At 40.2% G+C, this 27,570-nt stretch overlaps 2 protein-coding genes and 1 long non-coding RNA gene across 5 annotated transcripts in view; 2 read left to right on the forward strand and 1 right to left on the reverse strand.

Annotated features, from left to right (window-relative positions):
- The window catches only part of roraa (RAR-related orphan receptor A, paralog a), a 194,914-nt gene extending 178,222 nt beyond the window's left edge, over positions 1 to 16,692 (forward strand). For both annotated transcript variants that reach the window (XM_044355479.1, XM_044355480.1), the window contains 9 exons: positions 1,662 to 1,747; positions 3,217 to 3,358; positions 5,638 to 6,033; positions 6,665 to 6,786; positions 6,892 to 7,024; positions 7,990 to 8,097; positions 9,065 to 9,175; positions 9,387 to 9,499; positions 9,909 to 16,692. In XM_044355479.1, coding sequence (XP_044211414.1) covers positions 1,662 to 1,747; positions 3,217 to 3,358; positions 5,638 to 6,033; positions 6,665 to 6,786; positions 6,892 to 7,024; positions 7,990 to 8,097; positions 9,065 to 9,175; positions 9,387 to 9,499; positions 9,909 to 10,073 — 1,376 coding nt within the window. In that variant the 3' untranslated portion in view covers positions 10,074 to 16,692. The remainder of the gene's footprint in view (positions 1 to 1,661; positions 1,748 to 3,216; positions 3,359 to 5,637; positions 6,034 to 6,664; positions 6,787 to 6,891; positions 7,025 to 7,989; positions 8,098 to 9,064; positions 9,176 to 9,386; positions 9,500 to 9,908) is intronic.
- Positions 5,945 to 18,237, reverse strand: LOC122985087. The gene is made up of 3 exons (XR_006404019.1): positions 18,159 to 18,237; positions 9,380 to 9,460; positions 5,945 to 6,029 (listed from the first exon to the last, which is right to left on the reverse strand). It is a non-coding gene; the product is annotated as an uncharacterized LOC122985087 (long non-coding RNA).
- ice2 (interactor of little elongator complex ELL subunit 2) lies at positions 17,758 to 27,344 on the forward strand. 2 transcript variants are annotated; one of them, XM_044355478.1, is made up of 16 exons: positions 17,758 to 17,919; positions 19,881 to 19,982; positions 20,121 to 20,478; positions 20,564 to 20,683; positions 20,770 to 20,904; positions 21,100 to 21,216; positions 21,521 to 21,680; positions 22,322 to 22,503; positions 22,609 to 23,437; positions 23,524 to 23,696; positions 23,817 to 23,946; positions 25,136 to 25,220; positions 25,475 to 25,525; positions 26,070 to 26,313; positions 26,885 to 26,981; positions 27,091 to 27,344. In XM_044355478.1, the coding sequence occupies exons 1-16, from the start codon at positions 17,906 to 17,908 to the stop codon at positions 27,123 to 27,125; spliced, it is 2,832 nt and encodes a 943-aa protein (XP_044211413.1). In that variant the 5' UTR covers positions 17,758 to 17,905; the 3' UTR covers positions 27,126 to 27,344. The 2 variants fall into 2 exon arrangements, with proteins under 2 accessions (XP_044211413.1, XP_044211412.1); XM_044355477.1 differs by having other exon boundaries at positions 17,759 to 17,919; positions 26,885 to 27,344.
- The last annotated feature ends 226 nt before the right edge of the window (positions 27,345 to 27,570 follow it).

Consider the following 27,570-nt stretch of genomic DNA (forward strand, 5'->3'; position numbering starts at 1 on the left):
TCCAGGCCAACGAGGTGCAGTGCCCTCCATTGTATGAGAAAATCACAAATCACAGGAGGTGTTGTCTGGAGGAGAATTAATTGTGCATGTTCCACCACTCCCTTTTGTTCATTTTACTAAAATGTAGGCTAATTCCATGTAAACATGGCCGGTCTTGTTGACTCCAGCAGCGCGAGGAGAACAGACACAGATTCCTGAATGAATAGAGTGTGGCTCCGGGGTTAGTGGATTAGAGGCTCTGTGTTAAGGGCCTCTCCCGGGCATGCCTCAGGGACAAGGACATTATCCACATGACACATTACAGGCTCCTAGGCAGCTGATTAAAATGGGCAGGGATCTCTGGATTGAACCTCAGCAAAAGTACTTTTGATGTGATCAAACTAGTTTAAAGAGGTTGGTTGTTAAGGTGTACGAGGGATATATGAGGCTTCTAGTCTTGGGAGGAGACATGAGGGTTTATAGTATAGACAGTTAGGCCTGGCTGGAGGGGAGAGGCTGATGTAACACTATGACATAGTGAACTACCACTTCTTAATCACTATCATTTTTATTGCATCTTATTAAGCACAAAATCATAATATTCCTCCCCTAATTGGTATAGACTTGTGTTGCAATAGCTGCTTGTACTCTGATTGGTTGGCTGCATGGCTGGTTGGAGAAAACATTACATCGTGAGAAAATATCCCGCGGTGATCTTTCCTCGATTTAGATCAGATAGCGGAGTTCGTCTGGCGCTGCACTGCACTGTTGGGATGGCGGGACTGAGATGTTGGAGATGTGGAGGAGGGCTGTGAGATAGAGATCTCTGGAGGGAGAGAGAGAGAGAGAGAGAGGAAGACAGGGGGAGGTGGAGGTGAAGAGGGATGTAGCATCAGTGGCTGCAGTGATAAAGCTGAGAGCTGCGGGACGGGCTGGGAGTTCTGTGCCTCTGATGTCTGTGTGTTCTGTCTGTTGTGTTGTGTTGTGTTGGCCTGTGGTCTGCTCCTGAAGAGAAGGCCAACGATGGATGAGGCCTGTCCTCTCTGCGCTTTTGTCCTCTATGGCGACTGAATCACAGGCCTGTCAACAGCCGAGCCCCCACTGAACACTTTCTCTAGAGCGTATACAGACGCGCACACACACACACAGTCACTGCCAAGGCTGCATCCAGCACAGTGGCATGTTATGATTCTTTGTGGCCGCAGTGGATTTACTCCTGAGGTTTTTATGGTTTTTGAAGTTTAAGAGGCTTCATGAAGTAAAGTTTTCCAACAGGGAATACATCTCCTCATGTGGCTAAATGGGCCTTTGTCATTGCACAAGGCTAGTATTAGTGCTACTCTGGTGTGTTAAGCTTTGTGGGTAGCTGGGCTTTTCGTTATGTAAGTTGTGTTTAGGATGCAAATTGACACCATGTTTACATTGGCTGCTTGTGAGGACTTAAAATGGCCTCCTTCCCTTTCACACACACATACGCGCTAATACACACACTCATAACTCTGTAAATATTCAGCTAATGCTCTGTGGAAGTGAGGATTCAAAAGCCAACGGATGAGATGTTTTTAAGCACATTGCTCTTTCATGTACCAACATGGATCCATGGTGAGGGTGTTGTACAGTGACTTGTGACAGCAAAATGTTGATTTTTTTTTTTTTCTTTCATTTTCTTTTCTTCTCCGCAGCTCAAATCGAAATAATTCCCTGCAAGATCTGTGGAGACAAATCATCAGGCATCCATTACGGTGTGATAACATGTGAAGGCTGTAAGGTAAGCATCAAGAGACCGAATCTGTTTGTGTCATGGGAAGTGGTGCGCGAATGTGTGTGTGTGAGTGTGTGTGTGTGTGTGTGTATGTGGGGGGCTGGCAGAGCTGAGAATTGAGAAATTGAGGAAGTAAAGAAAGTTGCTTGCTAGGAAAAACGTTTGAAAATGTTGCTGAAGTTTTACGAAGATTTTGAGAGGGACTGCGAAGTGTAAACACACAAAACATGATCATTAAAGTGGTCAAGCACCACAGAGGACATCACAGAAAACCACAATTAGTAGGACAGAGTCATTCCTCTGCCTTGCTCTGCCTTTCCCTTCCAGGGACATGTCTTTTCACTGTTTTTTTTTTTTTTTTTGCTTTTTTTGCTTTTGCTGCAGCCTGCTCTTCTTGAAATAAAATGATCAAAAGGAGAGTGCTTTGAATTATAGCAGATTGTTGGCTGTTTGCTACAGTGTGTTGCTTCCATTGAAGCCGCCTTTTGTACTGTTTCAAATGCACCAGCCATTCACAGTGAGGGGAATTTTGTGCTTAGAGTGTATTCTTGTCCCCGTGCTTGTCACCAGGCACATCATTAGCATTCCTCAGCCAGCCTGCACCTTTGCTGTTTGCTCGTGTGTGTGTGTGTGTGTGTGTGTGTGTGTGTGTGTGTGTGTATGAAGGAGAGAGAGAGAGAGAGAGGTTCCTTTCAGCTGTTCTTCCCAGCGCTCCTCTCCCTCACACAGGAGCTGGAAGGAACAAAACACTAAAGAATAAACTGCTGAAATCTATCTTTAATGATTGCTAATTAGTCCAGGCAGAGAGGCCTTTAATGATATGTGCGAGTACAAAAGTTTGGACCATAAATCATAGCATTATTAAAGAGTGCTGCTTGTCACTGGCAGTTATAGCCTGTTTCCATAATGGCTTCCATTATAAAGCAACTTGGCAGCTGTCAGCTGTTTTCTTGTAATTAAACAGCCAATGAGCAGCTAATTAAGACATATGTGTATGGAGCAGTAGAGTGGGGCATGTTAATGATGTGCTGGAATCAATTCATTAAGTCAAAGGATGAGGAATCCAGTCGGTGTGCATTCGCAATCCTTTAGCACTGCACATGCCAGTGCTGTGTTAATCAACACTAATAACCCCACTGAAGAAAAATACCATCCACTGTTATCATTCCTACCCAAACACACCACCCTCATGCTGTACACACTGGTGAAATACAGCGCTCTTTGAATGCCAGACACTACAGTGTAACAGCCTGGAAAATACCATCACGGCAGTGTTGTTATTTAATCTGTTTGGCAACAATAAAATTAAAAATATCTCCAGAAGGAATAGAGTAAATCACAATCAATCAGTGACGAATTTTATCAGCACAGAAACACTATAAAGACATGAATCGATCCTTCAGTCACAGAACATTTTCCACCCATAGTGGTTCATCCTGTAACCTGAGTTGTTTCCATGCCCTTTTCCTGTGCAGGGCTTCTTCAGGAGGAGTCAGCAGAGCAATGCAGCCTACTCCTGCCCCCGTCAGAAGAACTGCCTGATCGACCGTACCAGCCGCAACCGCTGCCAGCACTGCCGGCTGCAGAAGTGCCTGGCAGTGGGCATGTCACGAGATGGTAGGTACTCGATGGAAGAGGAGATATTGGTGGGCGGATACAGCTGGGTGGCACAGTGAATAAAGAGAGGTGAAGAGCCCAGGTTCAAGCCCCTGTGTGGGCAAGCATCTGCTCTGCTGAAGTGCCTTTGAGCCAGTGCTCCAGGGATGCTGTGGTGGACTCTGGCCTCCCTGTGATGGTGGTTAAGAGAGGAAAAAATGTCCTCATAGGAAACTAAATGTCAAATTGCCATTTTATACTTAATAGTGTACATTTAATGCTCATTATATATATATTTTTTTAAACAATCCAGGAATGTATCTATTTATTTTGAAAAGTTTTGTTTTGATCAATTATAAACAAATCTAAGTATAAATCAGATTTAAAGTCTACCACTTATCATTTTATAGTTTAACATTTTTTACTTGCTAATATGCATTTTATGTACTCATTTTACTCTTTACTTTTTATGATCACATTTTCTGAGCTGGTCTTATTGCAACAGGAAGTACTGTTTACTGTAGACTAAAGTGGTCCGAGCCACAGGAAACACAACTTCTGGACATCTGAGAAAATCAGAAAAAAATGATGAGCCTGAGGTATATTACACAAAAGAGAAAAAAAAAAAGTTACTGTATTGCAACAGCTTAACTCACAGCTTTTCAGGTGCCATTAACACAGATGCTATTTTTTCTTTATCATTACTATCCTTTGGTTTTTTTTATTCGTGGCTTTATAATGATGTGGTTCTGTGCATTGGCATCTTGGTAGAAAGACAAAGAAAGCACACAAAGACATCATGAATGCCAATATTCTCAAAGGGACACAACAAATCAGGCCCACAGACAAAGCTCTCACCTGCTCCTGGATGACAATGAACATAGAGTGACGTCTTAGCATGGAAATCTTGACATGAACACATGCTAAGACGTCACTCTATGTTCATTGTCAGCCAGGAGCAGGTGAGCGCTTTGTCTGTGGGCCTAATTTGTTGCTGTGATAGAAACTAAATTTGATGAAATAGGAGATTGTTAGAGGTTGTCATTAGTTCTGCTGCAGCTGAGATGCAGTAATGGGAGCACACAGGTGGAAATGTGTGCTGGAGGGCTCCTGCTGTGCCAGGCTGGTCCAGACTGGGCTGGGCTAAAGAGATTCTATCAGAACGGAGCATAGCTATGATGGAACTTGTAATCAGGTTTTCGTCCAACACAAGCACACAGGAATGCACACAGACAAGTGGAAACCTGAACATCTGGCAGATCTTAATGCACTATACTTTGCTTAAATTCATTTACACACATGCATACATATTCATGAATGTAACAAACACAGAAGTGCATTAGCTCTTACGTGTGCCTTTGCATAGACACACACTTTTCTCACATGTCCACATACAAGCACAATCAGGACAGACGAAGGTGACTCTTGCCTTCACTCAACACACCCGAGCCCATCTGCCCGCACTCTCCTCTGTGTCGCTCCACTCACTTTCCACTGTGCGTAGACAAACACACACACATGCACACACACTGTGACCGGCTGACATACTGCCAGGCCCCTAGAACTCCGGCCAAGGAGTCTCATTCTCAGCACCACTGTTTAGTCTGGAAACCTTGAAACAGGAGGCGGTGACTTAGCCTGTTTCATGTTGGAGTGGCTACTAAGCTGTTGGTCCCTGCCTCTTTATTTATGAAGCTGTTCATTTTGTAATCATCTATGTTGTTAATGATTCTACTTGAAATATGGAGATTTGCTTTTTTGTTATCAGTGTTATCTGTTAAAAGAGTATTTCACTCTATAGTACTGTACATCAGTATAATGGATATGTCACCAGTAACAGGAATCTATTGGTCTAATTGAAATATATAGTACGACTTCAACATAGATTAGTGATGTGTTACTGTGTCAGAGGAGAGCACAAATTGACAAATGACCTCATATTTGACATTTTCTAGATATGAGTGTCAGTATCTTGGAACATAGGGTGCAGAGAGACTGCTATATTAGAATGAAAAAAATACAGTTTATTCTAGACAGTATTTTAGTAAGTCTATTTATTTCAGAACATATCTTGGTAAAATGGAGATTGCATGAAAGAACGTATAATTTCGTAAACAGTTTGTACACTTATTACCTAAGGCTTTCATATTATTTTGAATACATACAAGTTATGTTGTTAGCAACCTATTTTCCTTTATGCAGAAAGGCTTCAGATGCCATGTATGGAAATCTATCAAATCTGCGAAATGTTTATGTTGTTTCACTGGAGTTTCATGCATGTTTTGTCCTGCTAATTGCAGCGGTGAAGTTTGGCCGCATGTCGAAGAAGCAGCGAGACAGCCTCTATGCTGAGGTCCAGAAGCACCGGCTGCAGCAGCAGCAGCGTGACCACCAACAACAGCCCGGGGAGGCGGAGCCGCTCACACCTAGCTATGGCCTCTCAGCCAATGGCCTCACAGAGCTCCATGATGACCTCAGTGGCTACATGGATGGTCACACCCCTGATGGCAGCAAACCAGACTCGGCAGTCAGCAGCTTCTACCTGGACATCCAGCCATCTCCTGACCAGTCAGGCCTGGACATCAACGGCATCAAGCCGGAGCCCATCTGCGACTTTGCCCCTGGCTCTGGCTTCTTCCCTTACTGCTCCTTCACCAACGGAGAAACCTCCCCCACCGTGTCCATGGCTGAACTAGGTAAGGAGCAGGAGAGAGACAGGGGGAGACAAGTGGAGAGACAGAAAAATGGAGGAGGGGGAGAACAACTCAACCGTGGGGCAAACGACACAAAGGTTGCTTAAAATAGCAGGAGGTTGGAGACTCATCTCCAACACTCATTAAAAGAGCCTCTTTTTTGTAATTAGTTTCCATTAATTAGGGCCAATCAGGATCCAGCAGGGCAGGCGTCTGGGGAAATCATTTTTTTAGGCTCCCCTGTGCCTAGGAACTCCTTTTAACAGATGTGTTTTCAAAACCATTTAAATTCTTATACTCAATATTTCTCTCAGAGAAAATGTGACCTTTGTTTCAGTGAGTAACGTGGCGCCCCTCCTCCTCTCCATGCATTTGTGTCATAACTAGATTGGCTTTGCCTCAACCTTAAGCTATGAGCTTCCTGGAGGCAGTAAAAGAAAATGTCAACAAGCCTTTTCCCAGTCAAAAAAGCCCACGCGTATCCGCCTCTCCTCCTTCTTGAAAGCTCAGTAAATAAATCTTCTTTTCCTGTGGCATATTTCATCAGTGAGGTCTTCACTTTCACATTGCCTTGTGAGTAACATTCAGATCTCAACTATGATCTTCTGAGTTTGTGATGATGGTTGTATTTCAGAGCACCTGGCCCAGAACATCTCCAAGTCACACATGGAGACATGTCAGTACCTGAGGGAGGAGCTGCAGCAGATGACCTGGCAGGCCTTTCTGCAGGAGGAGGTGGAGAGCTACCAGAGCAAGGTAGCTCAACCGCAACTTGGCCTTTGTTGGCCTCTACAGCAGTTACAGTAATCAAATCCATTGTTTTAAAGCAGATAACCCATTCTCTGTCCTATCTCTTCTTAGCCCAGGGAAGTCATGTGGCAGCTGTGTGCTATCAAAATAACAGAGGCCATTCAGTATGTGGTGGAGTTCGCCAAGCGCATCGATGGCTTCATGGAGCTGTGTCAGAACGATCAGATAGTGCTGCTGAAAGCAGGTATGACAGCCTGTCAACATGGCTTGCTGCCGTCAAACTCACCCACCACCACCACCACTACCACCACCACCACCACCACCACCCCCCTCTGGCATTGCCACAAGGGCGTAGCTGACCTGACTGCACAAAGCCCTCTTCTTCACACGCACAGACAGTGTCACAGAGATGAGACCCCTCCCTGCCTGTTTCCTCTCTGTCTCTGTCGCTCTCTATTTTCCTCTGTTCATTACGTACATAGCAGGGATGGACACAGCATTAGATAAGCAATGTGTTCCTGAGCTCAGATAATACCTATCATGACGGCTGCCATTTCCCTCTCCTTTCCCTGACAACTGCTCTCACGTAAACATAGTAACAGAATATTAAACGCAGCTATAGCTCTGCTCTGTGCACCTATGTATAAATACAGATGCTCAAGCTCACACATACTCACATATCATACATGCAGCAAACAAACACCTCTCCTGGGTCTTTCCCACGGTACTATTTACATTAGCACAGCCAATATGAATTATGAAATAAAGACTGAGATCCCTTGTCAGACATGACATTTTAAAACAGTAGCATCTCCCTTAGAGGCAGTAATGGCTTCTGTTACATTTACTTGATCCTCTTATCCACTCCCACAGAGTGCTACAAATTGCAGGATAGAATAAATTCCCTACCTATCTTGCTAAATAAAGGTTGAATGAATAAGCACCGTCACGACTGAATGAAGCACAAATTTTATCTGGCATGTCATTATGGAAGAATAGCCTTCTGTCTATGATATTATCATCTGCAGAGGTCTTTTTTTTCCACTGATGGCAGTTTTCTTTATTTCAAAGTGGTTGTGTTACTCATATTGTAGAAGAATAGCACAAAGCACAATCATGTGTTTTGCATCCCTGACTGATGTGTAACTGCTAGGGAAAAAGAAGGAACAAAGCTCAGATTCAGCATCTTGTTCCTGTCTGTCTCCACAGGCTCTTTGGAAGTTGTGTTTGTCAGAATGTGCCGTGCCTTTGACTCACAAAACAACACAGTCTATTTTGATGGAAAGTATGCCGGACCTGATGTGTTCAAGTCATTAGGTAAGCGGAGTGGGTGTAGGTGTGCATGTGCGTGAGTGGCTGTGTGCATGTGTGTATTTGTGTTACCTTGTGTGTGTTTCTTCTTACAGTGTCTTACTCCTTTCCTTGGTGTAATAGCCAAAATTAGAGTAGGCTGTTCTGTTCTACACAATGCTGAAGGCCTGGAAGCAAACACTGGGCACTCATCCCTGCCTCACCTGGCATTGCTGTCTCTGCAACGGTTATTTATGGTAGAACAGAGATGTTAGTAAGGCTCTGCTGCATATGGCTCCTGTAACTGTGGAATAAATAAAGCCAGGCGGAGTGTCTTTAGGGAGAGCGCTATCAAAACTATCATTGATAGTCTGACATAAAACATTTCAGATAGCTCAAATAGCATTCGTGTTTGACTGCCATGACATTACTAAGCTTTCCGCCATGGATTTTCTTGCATTTCCATGTGCCTTCTGAGGTAAAAAAAAAAAAAAAAATGCAAATGTGTCCCATAGTGGAAGTAGAAATGCTGAATTCTGTTTCTTGGTGTAAGTTTACCATTCTCTGTAACTCCCAGTTTGTGTGAGTATATGAGTGAGCATGTCTATGAGTCCCAGTGTCCTGTGTATTCTGTACAGAGGGGTCCGCAGCGGGGGAGGCAGAGTGATGGGCTTCCCGAGCTGCGGTGGCATCCGCCTGTCTCTCTCTATGCCCGATAATTGATTTAACTAAAAGCCTCAATAGTGACCTCATTTTGGCTTGCATAACACCACCGATCTGCCAAACGTGACTCGTCTGGGAGGCAAAACTCAGTAAAAGCATTGCCTGTTCTGCTTAAGACGTTCCCATGTGCTGTCAGCATGCCGTTCTTTTTCATTCCTTCCCGTTCCTCTCCCCTCCCTGTGTGCCTCTCTCCCAATAAAGATCAAGAGTGAGTGTTGTTCTTTGGTCTTCCTCATCCTAAGCCCTCTCTCTCTGTCCTTTGCTGTGGCAGGCTGTGACGACTTGATCAGCTCCGTCTTCGAGTTTGGGAAAAACTTGTGTTCTATGCACCTGTCTGAGGATGAGATCGCCCTGTTCTCCGCCTTTGTGTTGATGTCTGCTGGTAGGTGTCACTCACAGTGCAATGGGAAAGAAAGGCAGACACACATTCACCATGTCAAGGAACTTTTGCCCTGTTGTTTTCTTTACACATTAATACTTTACTAAAATTAGTATCTACTGCGTTATTACTTTTCACATGACCTAAGTTGCACTGTTAGGATGACTTCCTGTGTTTGTGCAATAACAAAAGGTTGTGATAATTTACTTTCCAGACCGATCCTGGCTCCAGGAGAAGGTGAAGGTAGAGAAACTCCAGCAGAAGATCCAACTGGCTCTCCAGCACGTCCTGCAGAAGAACCACAGAGAGGATGGTATACTTACAAAGGTACAGTGTGATGCAGTACACACTCATCCATTATCCCTGAAAGGGGCTGTCTGCTAAGCATGCTTTACCCTTGTAGCAGTGTAATCTCCCACTGTTTAGGATCTTTATCCACAGGATATCAGCCATTGTCAGTGCATTAGATTAAAGTAACACATATTTCAAGTGAAGCATCCATAATTGTACATGAAATGGCTTTTTTTATTAGAAGTGGCAATTTATCAATTTTACCAGCTCCATAATATAAAATGTCAAGTTTTTCTCGTGCCTGAGCGCTTGTCTCAATATTTACAAGTCTGTTTACCCCTGTGTGAGAGGAAATACACTGTAGGGAGGAATGTTTTTCACTACCATTGCTCCATGTCCATGCCTCCCTGTGAATCTAAACAGCCTGTCTCCTCTCTCTCCACAGTTGATATGCAAAGTGTCGACACTGCGAGCGCTGTGCAGTAGGCATACAGAAAAGCTTACAGCTTTCAAAGCAATATACCCAGACATTGTGCGTGCCCACTTCCCCCCCTTATACAAGGAGCTGTTCGGATCAGACTTTGAGCAGTCCATGCCCGTTGACGGGTAGCAGCCCTGCCAGGTGCCAGTGTGCCCACCGTAGGGGAATGTGGAGGAGGAATCTGAGACACTTTATTGGTGCCCTGCACAAACCAGAGCGGACAGATGGCACGCTGTTCAACTTCTTCTTTTACATTGGAGGGGAGGGCTTGGGGAGTTGATTCTCAAGGTTTACTTTATTGAATTTAGTTCTCTTTGGAAGACTTGTGGCACCCAACACCCCATGGGACACGAAGAGGAGATAGGGACAAATAATTTCTGTCTGGTTGAACTTGACCTTCTTATGCGCATTTCTAACATGGAACTCATGATCGATTTCATCCATTCATTCATTTTCACCGGTATTTGCATCACCATTATTGTGATTTATCTGTGCATTTGACTGGAAAACAGTTAACAAGCCACTTTTGAAGTTAAAATATCTGACGACTTATTCCATGACGACATAAGTCTACATCAGTATTATTTTTGAGATGACACTCCTGAAAAACAGTTTTAAGCATTTTCTTATTCAGAACAGTCACAGCGTTCTCACATTTAAACACTATATTCCCAAACTGAAATAAAAAGCAGATGCGCAAATGTTGGTCAAGTTCAGCCGCTTTTTTCTCTTGTGTTCAGTTGTATCTTTTGGACGCAGTGCTTGGAATGAAAACTCACAGCGACTTTGAGGGAGGGTCCGTCAGCATGGTGATGCAATCGGCACCTCTCTATGGACAATCGTTTAAAAAAAAAAAGAAACATAGAATTCTGGTAATTCTAATGAAAACGCAATGATTTTAGCTGTCAAAGACTCCATCCACCATTGTTGCATAGTGAAATCATGTAAGGCCATCTGCTATTAATCCTTCTCTGGACAGGTGCCCTGGAGAAGCACAGGGCACCAACACAATGAAAAGGGTCCATTCCACCTGTTTTATAATGTACTACAGGGTATATGGTCATAAGTACTTACTATACAGAAAAAAGTAATGTTTATAGAATCTATTTTAAATAACATGTATGATATTAGTAGTTAGACCATTCTTAATTGTTGAATTGATAAGGCACTTTTATTTACACCTTTCTTTAATTTAAGACTTGTATATTAACCTAGTGATGTGTTGCATGTGCACAAGAAATACAAGTTGAACCATGGTCACAGAGGCTAGTCCTGGGAGCTGTAGATGATACTGGTCTGGAAGTGTAAGGGCTGTCTGTTAGGATGGCTGGCGTTGCTGCTCGCTGGTGAACAAAGAGGTATGGATTAGAAGGCAGGTTAGAGACACTCATATCACCTGTTACCTCAACAACCGCCAGTAATGACACCTGACAAAATGTAGCTCTGATACTCCTTTTAAGCGAGTATGCACACATACAATAACAGCCGACAAAGCTTGTAGTGATGTTACTGTCTCATAGCTTTCTTGATTTTTGTTATGTTAGGGATATTTTTTAAAATACTAGATGAGTACCACATTAAAAAAAATGTATTCTTTGCCATTATTTTCAAGATATTTGGTACAAATTTGTACTATGAAAACCTTTGTATATTATGTAAAGAAGACTACAAGAAAACAAAACATTATCCAAGCCATGATCCAAGCCAAGATCACACATTGACTGTAATCCAATTGTTCCATCTAGTGGAAGATAAAGAAACAGCAAGCAAGTTAACTGCCTAATGACAAAGATACAGTACAAGGTCTAACCTAAAACACATTCACGAGCCTCCTTTAAAAGGTTTGGAGTGTTTTTTGTTGTTGTTTTTGAGTGACTTTACCTGCCTTCTCACCACACTCTCAGCCCAGCAACGCCACAACAGGACACAGAAGAAACAATAAAGGGAAAGTGAATATTCAAAGCCTTGTCTGGTAGTAAAGCTTCTATTTTTGTAACATGTTTTGGTTAATAAACTCATGAAAGAGAAAGAGGGAGAGAAAAAGATGTCAGGTAGCACTTAACTATATTCCCGCAATAATTAGACTAGCTGTTGTTTGTATGATTAGGGGAGAAACATAAAAATGGTAGGACAAGTGCTATTTTCAGAATGCTTTGTTGTTGTGCTTCTGTTTTGTTGAGTGTGTCTTTCTTGTCAGTGTGGTAGTAAAGTGGTAGAAAAAACCCTGGATGTGCCAAACAGTAGTCGTTGCTTCCGCTTTCCAGTCTACTCGTCTATAATGTAGAATGGATTCCTAAGACATTCCAGCAATCTCAGTAGCGGCTTCTAGAAATATCTTTTAAAAAAGAAAAGAGGAAAAAAAAAAAAGAAAAGAGAAAAAAAAATGATATCCCTTTAGAAACCCAACAGAGCATGTTAACACATCTGTCACCAACCATGACATAGAATCCAGTTGTTTGTGTTTTTTTTTTTCTTTCTGTTTGCATACTATCATTCCTCTGCCGTGCAATTTGTACAAGGCGTTAATGCCTTGTGCTGTCACCCCTCAGGGAAGTTTTTTTTTTGCGCTTTCAGTTTGAGAGGATATTTTGTTTGTACTCATTAGGTTTAGTTTATGTTTTTGTTCAGGGATGTTCCATGAGGAGTGGTTGAGATTAACATTAACATAAGATTCATCACTGAGTTGTTCAATTCTTTACATGATTGATGTCCTAAAGGGGGCTTTCAGCCACTCAAAGACCACTGTGCCCCTATGGTCAAGTTCAAGAAAATCTCATTTGTAAAAAAAAACAAACAAACAATAAACCCCATCACTTTTACAAAACCACAAGTTTTATCAGCACACAGCATATTCCTGTCACACAAAAATCTGTTTTGGTTCAAAAACGGTGTCATCAGGGTCTTTAAAATGATAACCCTCTTTGTTAGAGAAACCAAATATTCTTATGCAATACTAAATCTGTTGTGTTTCGGTTGTAGTAGTTATGCTGTACCTAAGTAATAATCTCTGTTATGATCCAATACTATTTGGATATGCACAAGCCCTCTACGACGAGTAAACCTCAGTCTCCCAGCAAAAGAAAACCCAGTCTGGAACACTGCTAGACAATCCAGGTTGAGAGGCCCAGTGGCCCGGCAAGAGCAGCAAAGAGGATGAGGTATGAACGCTCAGGGAGGTAACAGGTAGACCGAAGAAGCAGCTCGCTTTCATTTGGACAGTAATGCAGAGCATGTGGATTTGCTCTTTTTCTGAATTTATGAGGTCTTTCAAACCTCTTGAAATTGATAAGAGGAGGTGACATGGCACACTGACCATGCAGTTACAGCACTTACTGTTCCAAAAAAAATAATGAAGAGACTGAGACTTGGCTGATTTCCTGTTATTTATTTGCAAAACATTTGGTTTGTATCTTGTAAAAAAAAAAAAAAATCAGTTTTCTTAAGCTGTTATAATTTTGCTTGATGATTACATAAAACAATTCAACTATAAGGTCTACCACCAAAACAGTTATTCTCTCATAAAATGAATTGTTTCATTTTGTTTTTAACCAAGTCTAAATGGTTGAGTGGCTTGTAATGTGTTCTACAATATAAAACAAGCAATATGCCTTGTGTTACAATTACGGGTCTCTACAGTGCAGTCATCACCCTTTTTGAATTGACTTCGATCATACAGCAAACTTATAACTTTTATTCTCAGTCTAGAACAAAAAGTAATAAATCCCCATCACTCTGTGTTCATCACCTTATGTACTGGTATGGTTGTGATATTGGCAGGATAGCAGAAAATGGTCATCAAACACATGAATACTTGTGTCTAACTATAAACTGCGCCTATACACAGGCCTGTAAAGTGATGTCCTTCTGTATATTCTCACTTGAGATATCCCGATTTAAGTAAGGGATTGATGCTAAGTGTGCTATTCAATCAGTGTATAGTATTCAGTAAAATGTACTGGTCCTTCTGTCTCTGCTCTGTTGTCTGTTTGTAAAAAGCAATAGTGTGTATGTGTGTGCGTATGTGTTTGTTCTCACAGTGTGTGAATAAATAAAAACCCCAGACAAGGCTTTAATAATTACAAAGGAACAGGGTTATGTGGATGAGGAGGTCTTGATATTATTTTGGACTTTAAAAAAAAAAAAAAAGAAAAGTGTTTTGGAAATCGCCGAGCTTGATCCATCCATAATAGGTGTAGGTTTTAAAAGCATGACATAATGCCTTCAACAATTCATAGGTCTGCAGAGTGCTGTGAGGCAACATTGAACCAGCTTCACGGTGTAAAACATGCTTCGCTCTATCAGTTCGGACAGCGCAGACACATCTGAACCTGACGTGAACTGAAGTGAATTCCGGGCTGTAAATTGTGTAAATGAGTGTTCCTGGCCATAAATTGTGAAGATCAGTGTTATGTCACGCTTAAAGTTGTGCTGGAGCGCCGGTGTGTTACCCAGAATTATGAGTCAGTCGTCACATTTTAACAGAACTCATTTTCCAAAGCACAGCTGATAAGGATTTATGATTAAAAATATGTTTAAGAATATAGTTTAAAAAAAATGAAAAGCAACTTTTAGCCATAATCGAATGTCAAGCAATAATATATGTCTTTGTATTATTTTTGATTTTTTTTTTTTTTTTTTTTTGTGCATATAGTCTTTGAACATCTGCATGTAAATACACCTCTTATTTATCACTTTTTGGTTTATTTTGTGTCGATTTTTGTGGATGTTTTTATGTTTCATCTGTATATTTGACCAGTTCTGTTCCCAGGTGGAGAACTAAGAACTTGACATGGCCTGTATGCTGTATATCTTATTTTCTCACTCTTTCTCTCTCCCTCATTCTCGGCTGTTTATTCACCATATTTAATGTTATTATTGATCACATGTATAAAGGTAGCTTTGTAACTTCTGTCTGTATAGGTAAGAGGAAAATACTGCTACTAAGGCCTACCCAATGAAAATATTTATCTGTTTATCAATTACACCATATTGTACGATAACTCTGTTTCTAGTTTGCTTCCCTCCTTTAGGATTAGTTTGATAGACATAGGGTGTGCTGACATTTATTTTGTGTTGCCCTGATGTGTGGTGCTAGGTAAGTTAATTTTGTGAACAAAGTATTAATTACTAAGCCTGGCCACCCTATTAGTCAATTCATTTCATTGCATATTAATGTATTATTGATATTAGGACTCAATAAATAATAATAATAATGAAAATGATAGTGGTAAAATTACCCAGCCAGTACCTGTATCAGTGTGCTTGGTCTTGGGATAAGGCACTTATTTCCTTCTGACTTATAGCAAAGCTAGTATCTGCTAATTAACAAGCTATTTAAGGTTGCTTTACTGGTTTGTGGGAAAAATGATAATATTCAAACTGAAACAGCAGTGTTGTGTTTTTTTTTCTTTGTCTGATTGTAAAAACCACTCACTGAGGATGTAGTTTGTCAGGCTTTAAGATACTAAATATTTACCTCTTTTGTGTCTGCATAGTTCCTCACCTGATGCAGGGAAGTGGTGCTTGGATTAAACAGAGCCTCAGTATGCTTTTGTTATTCCCCATTTTAGACTATCCTGAAACAGTGGTTTCTTCAGACCAGTGGCATAAACCTCCTGCACCACGTTAAGTGTTACAAAATGTACATGAAAGGATTGCCATTTGAGGACAAAGTTGACCTTTTCTCTCCACTCTGTAGCAAATATCAGTAAGAATATGCTTGCAATAATACACAACGTATCACACTGAGTGCCTCTCGGTGTAACAGGATGCATACATGGTTTTGATTGTCTTTTTTTGTGGTTTTCCAAATGTGTACTGAAGTGATAATGTATTTTGTACATGAGGATGAATTCTCACATGCTTCAAATGTTTTTTCGGATTGTTTCTTTATGTGTTGTTGATCATTTTCGTTGATATGCAACGTTAAAGGGTTTCGATGTATAGACAGTCCGTTTAGAGTGTACATGTCACCCCTCACTTGTTTGAGAAACTGGGAAGTTTCTTTCATGTTGATCTCATATGGTCAAATAAATGCTCGCAGATAATATTACAGAAAAGTTCTCCTGCACATTTGGGTTTTTTTTTTCTCAATTAGGCAAAACCTAACAGGCAATCCACATTTCTTCATGTTCTGTCTGTTTTATATCAGCTTTTTTATTTCACTGAGAACAGAAGATTTACTAATGCATTGTATATCAAGTATTTGTATGTGTTTGTAAGAGGCATACAACACATCTGGATTTCTTTAATGTTCTGTGTTCAATGTGCGCTCAGTCGGTTGGGGTAACGTAATATGAAGGGTGGGTGGAGCAGGGGTTGATTCTTTTTCCATGCAAAAGCAGTACAAATTATGGGAAAGCCGAAACTAGTGTGTGGTTGTCACAAATTTCTAAGTCACATGTTTGCTACTGATGTTAAAATGGGGACAGATGATCATGTACCTTTTTATCCAGCTCTTTTGAACTCTCTTTAGCAGGTAGTCTATTCACAAACGTAGTTTTGCTCCTTCTTGTCTGATTCTTAAATATGAAAATAAGTATTTTGATTCATTTTGTAAATACAGCTGTAAAGAAAAATAAGAAATTTAATGTTGTCTTTTAAATACTTTTCATTCTAATATGAATGTTGTTATATTGTACTTAGAAACTGTACCTTTAATATTACCTTTATTAAAAGTGCATTGGACACATCGATTTTAGATGTGCTTTATGTGCTGTTATCCCATAATAAAATTTACCGCTTGTAATGGGCTTTTATTTCCTGACTGTTTATCTGTCTCAGTTGTCTGCTCTCTCTCTCTCTTTCTCTCACTTCTTTTTTAATAAAATTAATCAAACTGCATATTTTGATCTGCAATAATTTCAAACATATAATTTCTTCTCTATTTTATTACAAGTGTTTGCCTCACTCCACTGAAAACATCTCCAAATTATATGAACAAATAATGTCATTAAATCTGTTGAATACTTGAATACTTGAATACTTAATTAAACTTGGGTTCAATCCTATGACCATTTTTTTAACCTCTCTCAAAAATATAATCTGCAAAACCGTTAAGCCATATGACAACTTTATTGTCAGTCAGTATTTCAGAAATACAGACTAAAATACCTTGGGTACAAGGTACAACTCTAATTAAAATATGTCAATTCATAAATTGACCTAAACTTGGTAAATTCTTGGTAATAGTTCTGTATTTTCTAAACCCTTTTCCCCAAGTATCTCTTTAATAGAACTCAACTAAGCAAAGTGCATGTACCATGTGGTTAATACCCAAGCCAGATGTGGATATGAGTGTCATTAAGGTTGGAAAATGCAAGAAGGTAGGTCTGGTTGGGAAGCATCTGAATGGGGCTGGGAATCACATCTGCAGATTTACTCAGACTTCATAGACCCACAGAGTTGAATGAAGGACAGGAATTGGAATAATTTGAAGCCATAATTTAAAAAACAGGAATGTAGTAGATTGTCTTAACTGGGTTCCAGTCTATGTAAGGGAAATAATGGGAATGACTGCAACAGATATGGGCAAGGATTGATGTCAATGCCTTCAGCCACAGGAAGGCTAATGCAATAAGAGAGTTTATTGCAGTTATGAGAACACAGTATTTTTATATTCAGCCTTTTGCTGGATAGAGGACCTCCATATCTTTGGGCATACTGAAATATTTCAAAAAGACATTTGAGGGATCGATGTTATGGACTTGTTGAATGTTTATTTCTTCATACATATTCAAATATACAATACATAAGCAGACAGAATACAAATCGACTACAGTTAATATCCAGAAGGGGGCAGCAATGTGCCAAAAGCGCTTTATGCCAACATTATTTCACCAGAAGAAGAATGTCGCCTGTCAAACGTTTGTTAGCAATCTCAGGCTAACAACTGACATATTTACAGTAGTTAGCTAGCTTTAACTGTTGTCATTCCTGCGGCCCATAAGACAGTGACAATAATGGAGCTGGTATGGTAAGTAATATTTTTCAATGTGAACTTTTACAGACTATCATAGTGATGTATTTTGTGACAATTCAACTAACGTGGCTATACCGAGTGTTGTGTCATGATGACAGACTGACCGCTAGCTATGCCAACCTAACGTTAGAGTTGTGTCCGGTAAACCGCACTAGTTTACTGGACGCCTCTTATTACCATTGTATTACTATTATGTAGCTCTTATTCATTATATTTGAAACTTGAGTACGTACCGGATAAACGAGAGAAGTACTGCATTAACGTTAGAGTAGCCAACCTCAAACGTGTGCTGACGGTCAAGCTATTTCAACGAGGCAGGAAATAAACACGACGTTGACTGTTCAAACAATTAAATAAATGTTTAGCGTTGTGTTTTGAACAGTTTCATATCGTTTTTAAGCAAGTGTTAAGCCATATAAATATCCCATGGAGTAACGTAACAATAACGTTAAATTACTGTTAATGTTGACAACGATAAATGTGAACGAGTCTGTTGAACAATGCGGTTTTATTCTGCTCCTTTACAGGGTGGTAATTTGCTATTTGTCCAGCATTAAACATTAAAAGATGTACATTTGTCTCAGGACGCTAAGGTTATCCCATTATCCTGTTTATTTTACGTCATGTGCCGCCACACCGACGTTATAATAACGTTAATGTTAGCTTGCATTTTGTAGGTTGAAACAGGAAGTTGTAAGTTGTGTATTCTACTTGATTGGTACTGTGTAGCGTTACCATGGTGACACTAACAAACGTAATAATTACCGCATGGTCCGATACTTTCGGGTAATTAAAAGTCGACTAGGTTGTGTTAGGACAACTACTGTCTATGAAAACGTTTAAATTAGTCATTCTACCTAGCTGTAATTTAATAGTAACATTACTTCAAACAGAGTTATACTCGCATACTTTTGTACAAAATATAATTGTACATACAGGCATTACAACGAATCACAAACATGTAATTTAAGTAAAAAGTAAAAAATTAGGAAAAAACTATAGCATGCATACATATTTAAGTCATGCTATCTATACAAGTAAAGTGTTAGTGTGTTGCTGATTCAAACTGATTTGATTTTTTTTTAAAAGTAATTTCAAATGAAATGACACAAAAAACAACAAAAATCCAATCATAGCATTTTCAAGCCACAAGCAGAGAGTGTTTGGTAATTTTACATTATGTATTATTAACTCATTATTCACTCATTTTAGCACTAAATATTGCCACTTATAGTATGTGCCTGCCACCCAAGGCTGTTGCTTGTTGGACACTCATCCAGTGTAAAAATAAATGTTATGCCATGTGTGCACATATATGTTGTAATACAATATAATATAATTCATACTGATAGATGATATTAATACTATTGCGTGGTATTCCAATGTATCCTGGAAAATGTAATATTGGATAATTGTCATTGCAAATGTTAATGCTGTAATAGCTCAGATGTTTCAATTTTGAGGTGCTCTTTCTACTGACAATGTCATGGCCAGTAGCTCTCAGTTAAAGATTATTAGTTAATTAGCAAAACAGTTTTTTAGGATGAGTCAAGATGAAACAGAGAAATAACAAATGGAACTTTGGAACTTTTTCGCAGTGAACAATTGAAATGAAGTTTCGGCTTTTGTGTCAAACTCTTTGCTTTTACAAAGACTTTAACTCAGTATTGGTAATATTTGAAAACAGAAAAGAGTGCCATTATTTCTGAGTCATGTATTACATAGAGCAAATGTAATTTAATGTGTACACTACCCTACAACAGCAGGTTGGAGACCCTTATTAACTTCTTGTATCTTGCATGTTGAAATTAATTTAATGTCTGTCGCAGTACAGAAGCAAAAGAGTGCAGAAATAACTCACACATGTTTGGGTACAACATAGGACCTCTAATATCTCTAATATATCTTTTTATCCTTTTATCCTTTATCCTTTTTCCTTTTTCTTTTAATTTAAGGGAGGATCCCCCAGTCCCTGAAGCTCCATTCTTTACCCGAGATCACTATGACAAATACTCCCTTGCACCTAGTGTTAGAGAGTTGTGGGCCTTTCTCCAAGGGTATGCCAATAAATACATATATAAAATGAATACCTCAATTCAGATGTACTTTTACCATGTTATTGAAAGGCTAACTAGTGAGCGTTCATCTGACATGTTCTTCTCCCTTCATTTGTTATTTTTGTCTTCTTACCCAAGCCCTGTAGAGAATGCCAACATTATACAGGAGCATGATGCTGGGGCTGCAAAAGCCTCCTGCTTTTCTACCACAGAAGAATCTGCAGAGTTTGAAGATGACAGTTGCATCGGCAAGGAAGAGTCCTGTTGGGATAGCTATGATAGTGATGGTTTGTTTGCAGACAATGTTGCAGAAGGTGCAGAAGACTGTAAGGATACCAAAAAAACAAATGTTGAGCTAAAGCAGGTAAAGAATGAGGCAGATGCTGCTTATCCTGAACCCAGACTGCCCTACCCATGTATGTCCTGCCTGTCCAGCAAAGAGCAGAAGATGTATCTTGGCATTTTGAAGAGTAAGACAACAAGGGAACCTCCACAGGTGCGAGCATTCTCTCCTTAATGGTATTTTAATCCTGCTGGTCCTTGTTGTATTGATTTACTCAAACAATCTACAGATTTTTCAGAGCTTAAAGGAACGAGTAAACAATGAAGTGATGCAGTTCATGAGGTATTTGCAAGATGTGTCCAGAATATGTGCTGACGACTACAGCTTCATATCACAAGGAGCTATGCAATATTCAGAGGTACTATCAGGATTGCACCTGTCATCAGTTCTCTGTGATGTGTGTTTATAAGTATTGAAACATAGACCCTCAATTTGTTTTCTCAGGATCTCTTCAAGTGCTGTTTGGAGTGCATTAAGGCATTTCCTCAGCTTTACCAGATCCATGAGATGACCAGTTTGACAGGGGGAACATTCAACTCAGGGCTCACTCTGACCTTTGAAAAACAGCTACTAATAATGGTAATGTGCCTTTGAAGTGCTACTATCACACAGGGGTTGTTCCAGTCCCAGTCATGTAGGATTACCACTCCATACGCTTTGGTTGTTCATAAATGCCATTGTCCATTTTTATATTCAACCTTAAGTGTTGAATTGCAGTCTTTTTGTGTTGGTTCACTTTCTTTATTTCCATATTTGCACCCTTTATTTCTCCAGGGCAATGTGGATATTACAGACCACAAGATAGTGCCTGCTGACGCACAACTTGCATCGGATTATCAGAGTGTTTCATCAGAGAATCCTCCAGCTAAAAAAGCTAAGGACATGCACGCTGTAAGCAATTGTCTCGCTTTTTTAATTACTCCAATAAAGTAAGTCACAAAGATGTTTTACTGCTAGAATGGGATTCATGTCCGCAGGTCTATTGTAACTTAATTTCAGCTCTTGCAGTTTTCACAAAAGACACCAGAGGGTGTTCAAGTCTTGCTCAGCAAAACCAGGACTAATTGAATTTCTGAAGGATGCTAGGTCACACACAGTAATGTCAAAGTCCAGTTAATTGAAGACAGTTTGTAGTTACTTATATTTGTTTGACTGATGTTGTAGCAAAATAAACTTGTCTTGTTTTTCGCTACAGACAATCAGCAGTGACAGTAATGCTGAGAAGCTGTGTGCCCGTTATGAGCCTCACGTGTGTCTGACTCGAGATGCCTTGGTCAGACTGCTAGACAACCATGGCCCTGACTTTGGAGAGCAATGGGAACTGCCTATTCAGGTCAAATTAAATCCTGGAAAAGGTATAGCATTATAATTGGAGCTTTCAGGTTGTCATGATGGAAGTTAGTGTAATTAGGGGTAATCTAGCATTTGCTTCCACTGGGTAAAAATGAAATACATCTCTGTTCCCCTCTCTCTTTTTTCTCTTTTCTTTCTGTGTTCACCATTTGAACTATTACATCATGGCAAAAATTCCCCCAAACAATCATCCTATCTTATCTTATGTAACCTGTGTATGAACTGAAATCCTCATTTTCTGAATATAGAGAATACATCCCTCCCTTACAGAAAACATGTTTAAATGCACCAAAGATGTGCCAGGTTAGATGGTGATCCCAGATATAGTCACACAGAATAACAGAAATAGCACTGTGTGCACAGTGATGTTAATGAACACAGAAACATACAGTATGAGTTTAATGTTACTGTCTGCTTATAGTTCTTCTCAATAAGGGATTATTTAGAAAGCAACAACAAAAAATGTTCCCATGTGGTTTTAGCTTGCTCACTGTGGAATTCTACTTGGCAATGACATGTTTCAGTTCGAAAATGGTGCTTTTAATCATGTGCTTAAATCACAGTGTATATTAACACTGAATGGCCTCATGGTGGCACAGTTTCGCATAGTCCTTTATTTCATCCTGTATATCTTATTTAACAGGCAGTAGTCAGAAGAAGACTGTGTACATAGACTCACCCCTACTGAAGACTGAAATGACAGTGAGAGAGAGGAGTCATGTTTTCCACGAAGAGAGTTTGAAGCTCTCCATCAAGAAGAATGGTAGAAAAAATGTATTCCATTTAATGACAGAGCTTCCTGTGAATGAGCAGCAACCCTCACCGGTATGTTGACACACAAGTAGACCTTGTCATACACGTGGTACTTTATCATGTGTGTAGTCTTATTTTATCTGATCAATAATTCTTTGTTATCTGTTTCTAAAACAGGAGAAGTCGCAGAGAAATCTTGTGTCTTTTGAAAACAGTGGTCTTGACTTTGAGGTGGACCTCACTGACTTAGAGACATTTGGAGAAAAAACACCCCTTAAAACTTCCAAGGTGCAGAAGATGCAGAAAGAACAGGATGCATGTGTTAAAAGTGAAAAAGTTACAGGTCCATCGCCTTTAAGTAAGACCAAAAGGTCCAGTGAGCATCTTGTAAACAGCAGCAGTAGTTCACAAGAAATGAGTGCCTCATTGGCAGATAATGATTGCCCCATAACAGAGGAGATGACTCAGCCGCATGTGAGTGAGGCAAATGCTGCAGTGACTGAACAGCTGAGACAAGACTCTATTCAGGAAAGTGATGAAAACCAAACAGTTACTGGAGACTCAGATGATGAGAGGTTAGTCATTGATGATCCTTTGTCTCCAGCTGCCACACCCACAACTCAACATAAACCTAAGCCCACACCATGCTCTGCAGTCCCCCCTCCTACCCCTGCCTCTGTAAGTTCATTATCACTGTCCCCTCAAAAATTTACAAGGCAGCGACAATCCAAAAGAGCAAAAGTGGCTGACGATCAACTGGGTGAGATCCTGCGCATGCAGACAGCCATGTTCAACTCTGCCAATGACACATCCAAATGCTCAACTATATCCCAGGAGACCAACTCACCAACCAAAAGTATGGGACCCTCAGTTCACTCCCATCCAGCGTCCTTAGTTAAGCCCTGTGTGTCCTCGTATTTAGAGAGAAACCAGAACCGGGATGAAGAGACCTGTGCTGCTCCTCTTCATGGATCTGCACAAGTGGTCCATACTACAGAGCAGAAAAGTCAGTGTCAAACAAATTTTCAATCTGTGGATTTAAGTTGCATCTATGCACTAAATTAACATACAGTGCATACCCCCTCACCACAGAAATACTATCAAAAGACCTGCAGGCCGGTGCAGAGGATGAACAAGACTACAAGGCTCCAGAGAAGGGTAACCTGCTCTACAAGATCTACAGTCTGCAAGATTTGCTGCTCATGGTGCGCAGCTCTGTCTCTCTGACCCATAGCAGAAAAGTAGTCAGCAGCCAGAGCAACAAGGTATACCTGTTAGGCAATTCACATCCTACAGAATTTCATTATTTAAATTTTGGGTACTAAAAGGTAAAACAAGTCTATGCAATAGCCTTATTTCTGTTGTTTGTTGTTCTGCCTCAACAGTATGTGCCAGTGCATGTCTTGCCGAAGCTGGAGTACCAGTTGAGTTATGGTGTTGAGTGTCTAAGCAGTAGTGAGGCTTGCCAGCTGTGGACAGAAACAGCACTCCACTCCAGTACTGTTTCCTACATAGGTAAAACTTTTATGACTGTTACCTGCAATCCTGTTTCTTCTAACTACAGTTAAAATCAAGGCCGAAATGTTTCTTTTCTGTTTAAATGGGGTATGGAATACCCCCTTAGCCTCTCATTTTTTTCAAAGTAGTATTTATGTGGCTTTTTCTCTTCTCCTTCCTTCACTGCATTCGGTAGAGTGGGCAAGGCGGATCCTCCCACACAAACCAATGGAATAGTCTGCAGATGACTCACCATCCTGCGCTGACTGTGTACTGATTATGTTTACTTTGTTGCCATAACTACAGCCACATTTAGTTGTGGGGAATCACACTGAGGGCAGTGTGCAGAGTTCAGCTAAATACTGTTTTTTAGCTTTAATTAAATTCCCTTAATGCGTATTATCGACTTAAATTTGCTGCTTACCTGTAGCTTAAGATTCAGAGAAAGACTCCACTCTTTGATATGTGTAGGTGTTTTAATGAATGTACATTCCCAGCAATCATCTACACAGCATAATATTGATCATCATTTTCATGTCAAATGTAAAGCAAAAAAGGCACTGTGCAGGATTAAGAGCATTACTGTCAGTGCAGGCTTGTGTACTGGTTCCCTGTATTCAACTTTATTGCTGAGTGGCACTGCCAAAAAGCTCAGGTTTTTGAAAGAGAATGTTTCAGATAAGAGTGGCAGATCTTCAGTATAATGGAAGGATAAGTGTCTTAGGTTGCCAACAGTTGTATAAGAGAAGAGAACGAATCGTTGTTGGAAGATAACAGTGATAACATTCAACCTATATGAACAATATCTCCCACTTCATGGCATTATGCGACAAACACAGCTGATAACAGACTTCCTTCTTTGCTTAGTGGTTCATGGTTCGTCATGTGGTTTATCATGTGGCATTCCACAATTGTGTATTTATGACAGAGGCTGCAGGCTCTAAAAAAGCCTGTGATTGAAGGAATTCATTGTTGAAATAAGTAGGCATTTCAAACTGGAGTGAGAGGCAAGAAAGGAGACAGGACCAACAAGCATTTCTTACCACCCACTCAAGCTTGTAACAACGCCGGCAAATCATCACAGACTAATTCCTTTGTAAGCACTAGCAATGGCACTGATGATGAAGTGAAGCTCTTGATGTCTGTGCTCATTAGTTCTTGTTCTTTTTCTTAGTGTATCTCTCACCCTCCCCTTCTGTCTCTGTAGCTCACATCAATGCACACACTTCAAAAGTAGCTCAGCTAAGAAAGCTGCCTGACGACTGGAAACAGAACATCTCTTGTGGGTTCAAGTGAGTGCTGTTAGAACAGATGTGTGTGGATGATATGATTAACCTAATCACCCCTGTATGATTATGTAACTTAAGATTCAGAAGATTTAATTACGAAATCCAGCCTGTTTATCAGTAAAACCAGGAGAAAGCTGAGGCATCTATTTTTGTCATTAGTTGCTATCATCACATTTGGTTTTGTCTTCAGAATCAGTGTTGAAATCTAGATCCTTACCAAAGTGGTGAGATTGTAACTTGGTGATATCTCTCCACAGGCCGTCTAAGTCACTGAATATACTGCACCACCTACTGAAAAAACTAACTGGGTAAGTTGTTGAGGACGTGCCGTTTTAAAGACAACAAAGTTTTCTTCGTGGGTTTTTAGTGCTTAGCTTCCCCTCCCTTATTTTCCTCCCTTTTTTGTTACATATGTATTATGTTGTTAAGACTGTATACAGTTAAATGGTGATTCAATGTAAAAGCTCATGCATGTATAAACAAATGGATTAATTGTACCTGGCAAAAGTTGAGAAGGGTTGGGTCTTTTTCTTAAATCTTATTATTAGTTGGACAACAGCTGCAGATGAACTGTCTGTGCACATCTATTGGCAGCCTCTGTTTAAGATGGTGAAATTTTTGTGAGGTCTGATAGCCTCAGGCTGAAAATATGACGTTACTCTGCCTTCATATTTTTGTTGGAGTTACACAATTGATTACTCAATGACATACAAAAGATGTTTCACCTTCTGCTTTCTTTAGGCAATGTTCACATACATACCAGTCACAGGAGACAAGTCACTCAGGATGCTACTACATGTTTTAGTGTGTGGGCTTTGTCTTTAACACACCCTCATTTACTTGGTTTTGTAGGTTAGAAGAAGGACAGTACCTGATTGCACACAAAGCAAGGGAACCATTTGTGACCTTATTAAAAGCAGTTAATGGGAAAGTAAGTCGGGGGTTATACAATCTGCAGCAGGGCCACAGCACTGTCCCCCAGCCCCCAGCCTCTGGGCTTGTGCCCTGGATCCCTGTTGATCCAGCTGTGGTGCTGCCCTTCCACCAGAAACACAGCCGTGTCCCCTGCACCTTCCCACCAAGACCCTTCCTAAAGGTGTGTACATGGTTTATTGTGTTGATCAATGGCACCATTAAAGTGCTGTAGGAACTGTTAGAAAGTGTTTATTGGTTAATGTTTAAGAAGTCCACACCTTTTCTTCCGCACACACACACACACAGGGATTACCTAAAAGCCAAGGTAAATTAAATGCAGTCTCTCACTAAGGTGAGTGCAAAGACCTGGGTCATTTATTATCAGACTGGCTGAACTACTGCATAGTTTGCCTGCACAATTCCAAAACCAACAACTGTGACAAAAGAAGGCATAGCAGTATCAGCAACAGCTAAGCAGGGCTTATTGGTGTAGACTCTGAGACATTCAATGGATGCCTGTCTAAAATTCCACACAGTAAAGATGTAATCACATCTTTTAACTTGTCAGACAACAAAGAAAACAATGTGTTCAAAAATATGTTTTCAACCAGGCATTTGGATTGTCAACATTTGTGACTGATGTTAGTGATGTTAGTACATTTTTTTAGGGTATAATATATTGTATGTTGTAACTTGAATTCAGTCCCAATTATGGAAAGATTTAACCTTTTTACTTTCTTTTATCCCATCAGACACCAAAAGATGGGACATCACAGTCTAACAACCATGGAGCCGGGCAGTCAAACAAAAACTTGAATGCAGGAAGAAACAAGAAGAAGAAAAAACAAAGTAAACGTTCAGCCAAGCGTAACAAGTATATTAAGAAGCTCGTTCAGAAATCAATTTAAAATACGGTATTATAGCATTTAATATCATGTCATTTCATATCATGGGTTAGGTAAGTCAGAAGAGGAGCTAGATCTTTGTTGCTGAGGAGAGGAGAGGAGAGGAAAGGAAAGGAGACCACTGACAATGTTAAAGATTTCATACAAGAGGTACATTGTGACCTTAAACATAAATGTGAATGCTAAAGCACGTTTACAGTACAGAATGTATACTTTCTATGTATATTTTTCTATTTTGTTCAGTGAAATTTCTTGTATAATTTGTAATGTTTTGTAAATCAGAGCGACAATAAACTGTTAAAGTGTTGCCATGGGTGTGTGGTTACTGTCTGTAATGCATAAGTTGTTTATAACTGTTTATTGTCTGGACTGTGTAAAGGAAGGATGAGACATCACCTTGCAAATCTCCTGAAGGCGCAGAGCTCTTGTTACTTAGAACAGTATGTGTGGGAAAACAAAGATTTAGAGCTTCATTATTTGGTCTTCACGTGGCTCTAGTTGAACAGGGTGGAGTCATGAGTACATGGAAAAGG

This window comes from Thunnus albacares, chromosome 7, assembly GCF_914725855.1.
Source record: "Thunnus albacares chromosome 7, fThuAlb1.1, whole genome shotgun sequence".
Classification (NCBI taxonomy): domain Eukaryota; kingdom Metazoa; phylum Chordata; class Actinopteri; order Scombriformes; family Scombridae; genus Thunnus; species Thunnus albacares.

Bases quoted from the DNA above. Each gene is read 5' to 3' on its own strand.
- ice2 (XM_044355477.1), top strand. The intron at 19,983-20,120 runs GTATGCCAATAA...TTCTTACCCAAG, and splicing joins TTGTGGGCCTTTCTCCAAGG to CCCTGTAGAGAATGCCAACA. The intron at 25,221-25,474 runs GTGAGTGCTGTT...ATCTCTCCACAG, and splicing joins AACATCTCTTGTGGGTTCAA to GCCGTCTAAGTCACTGAATA.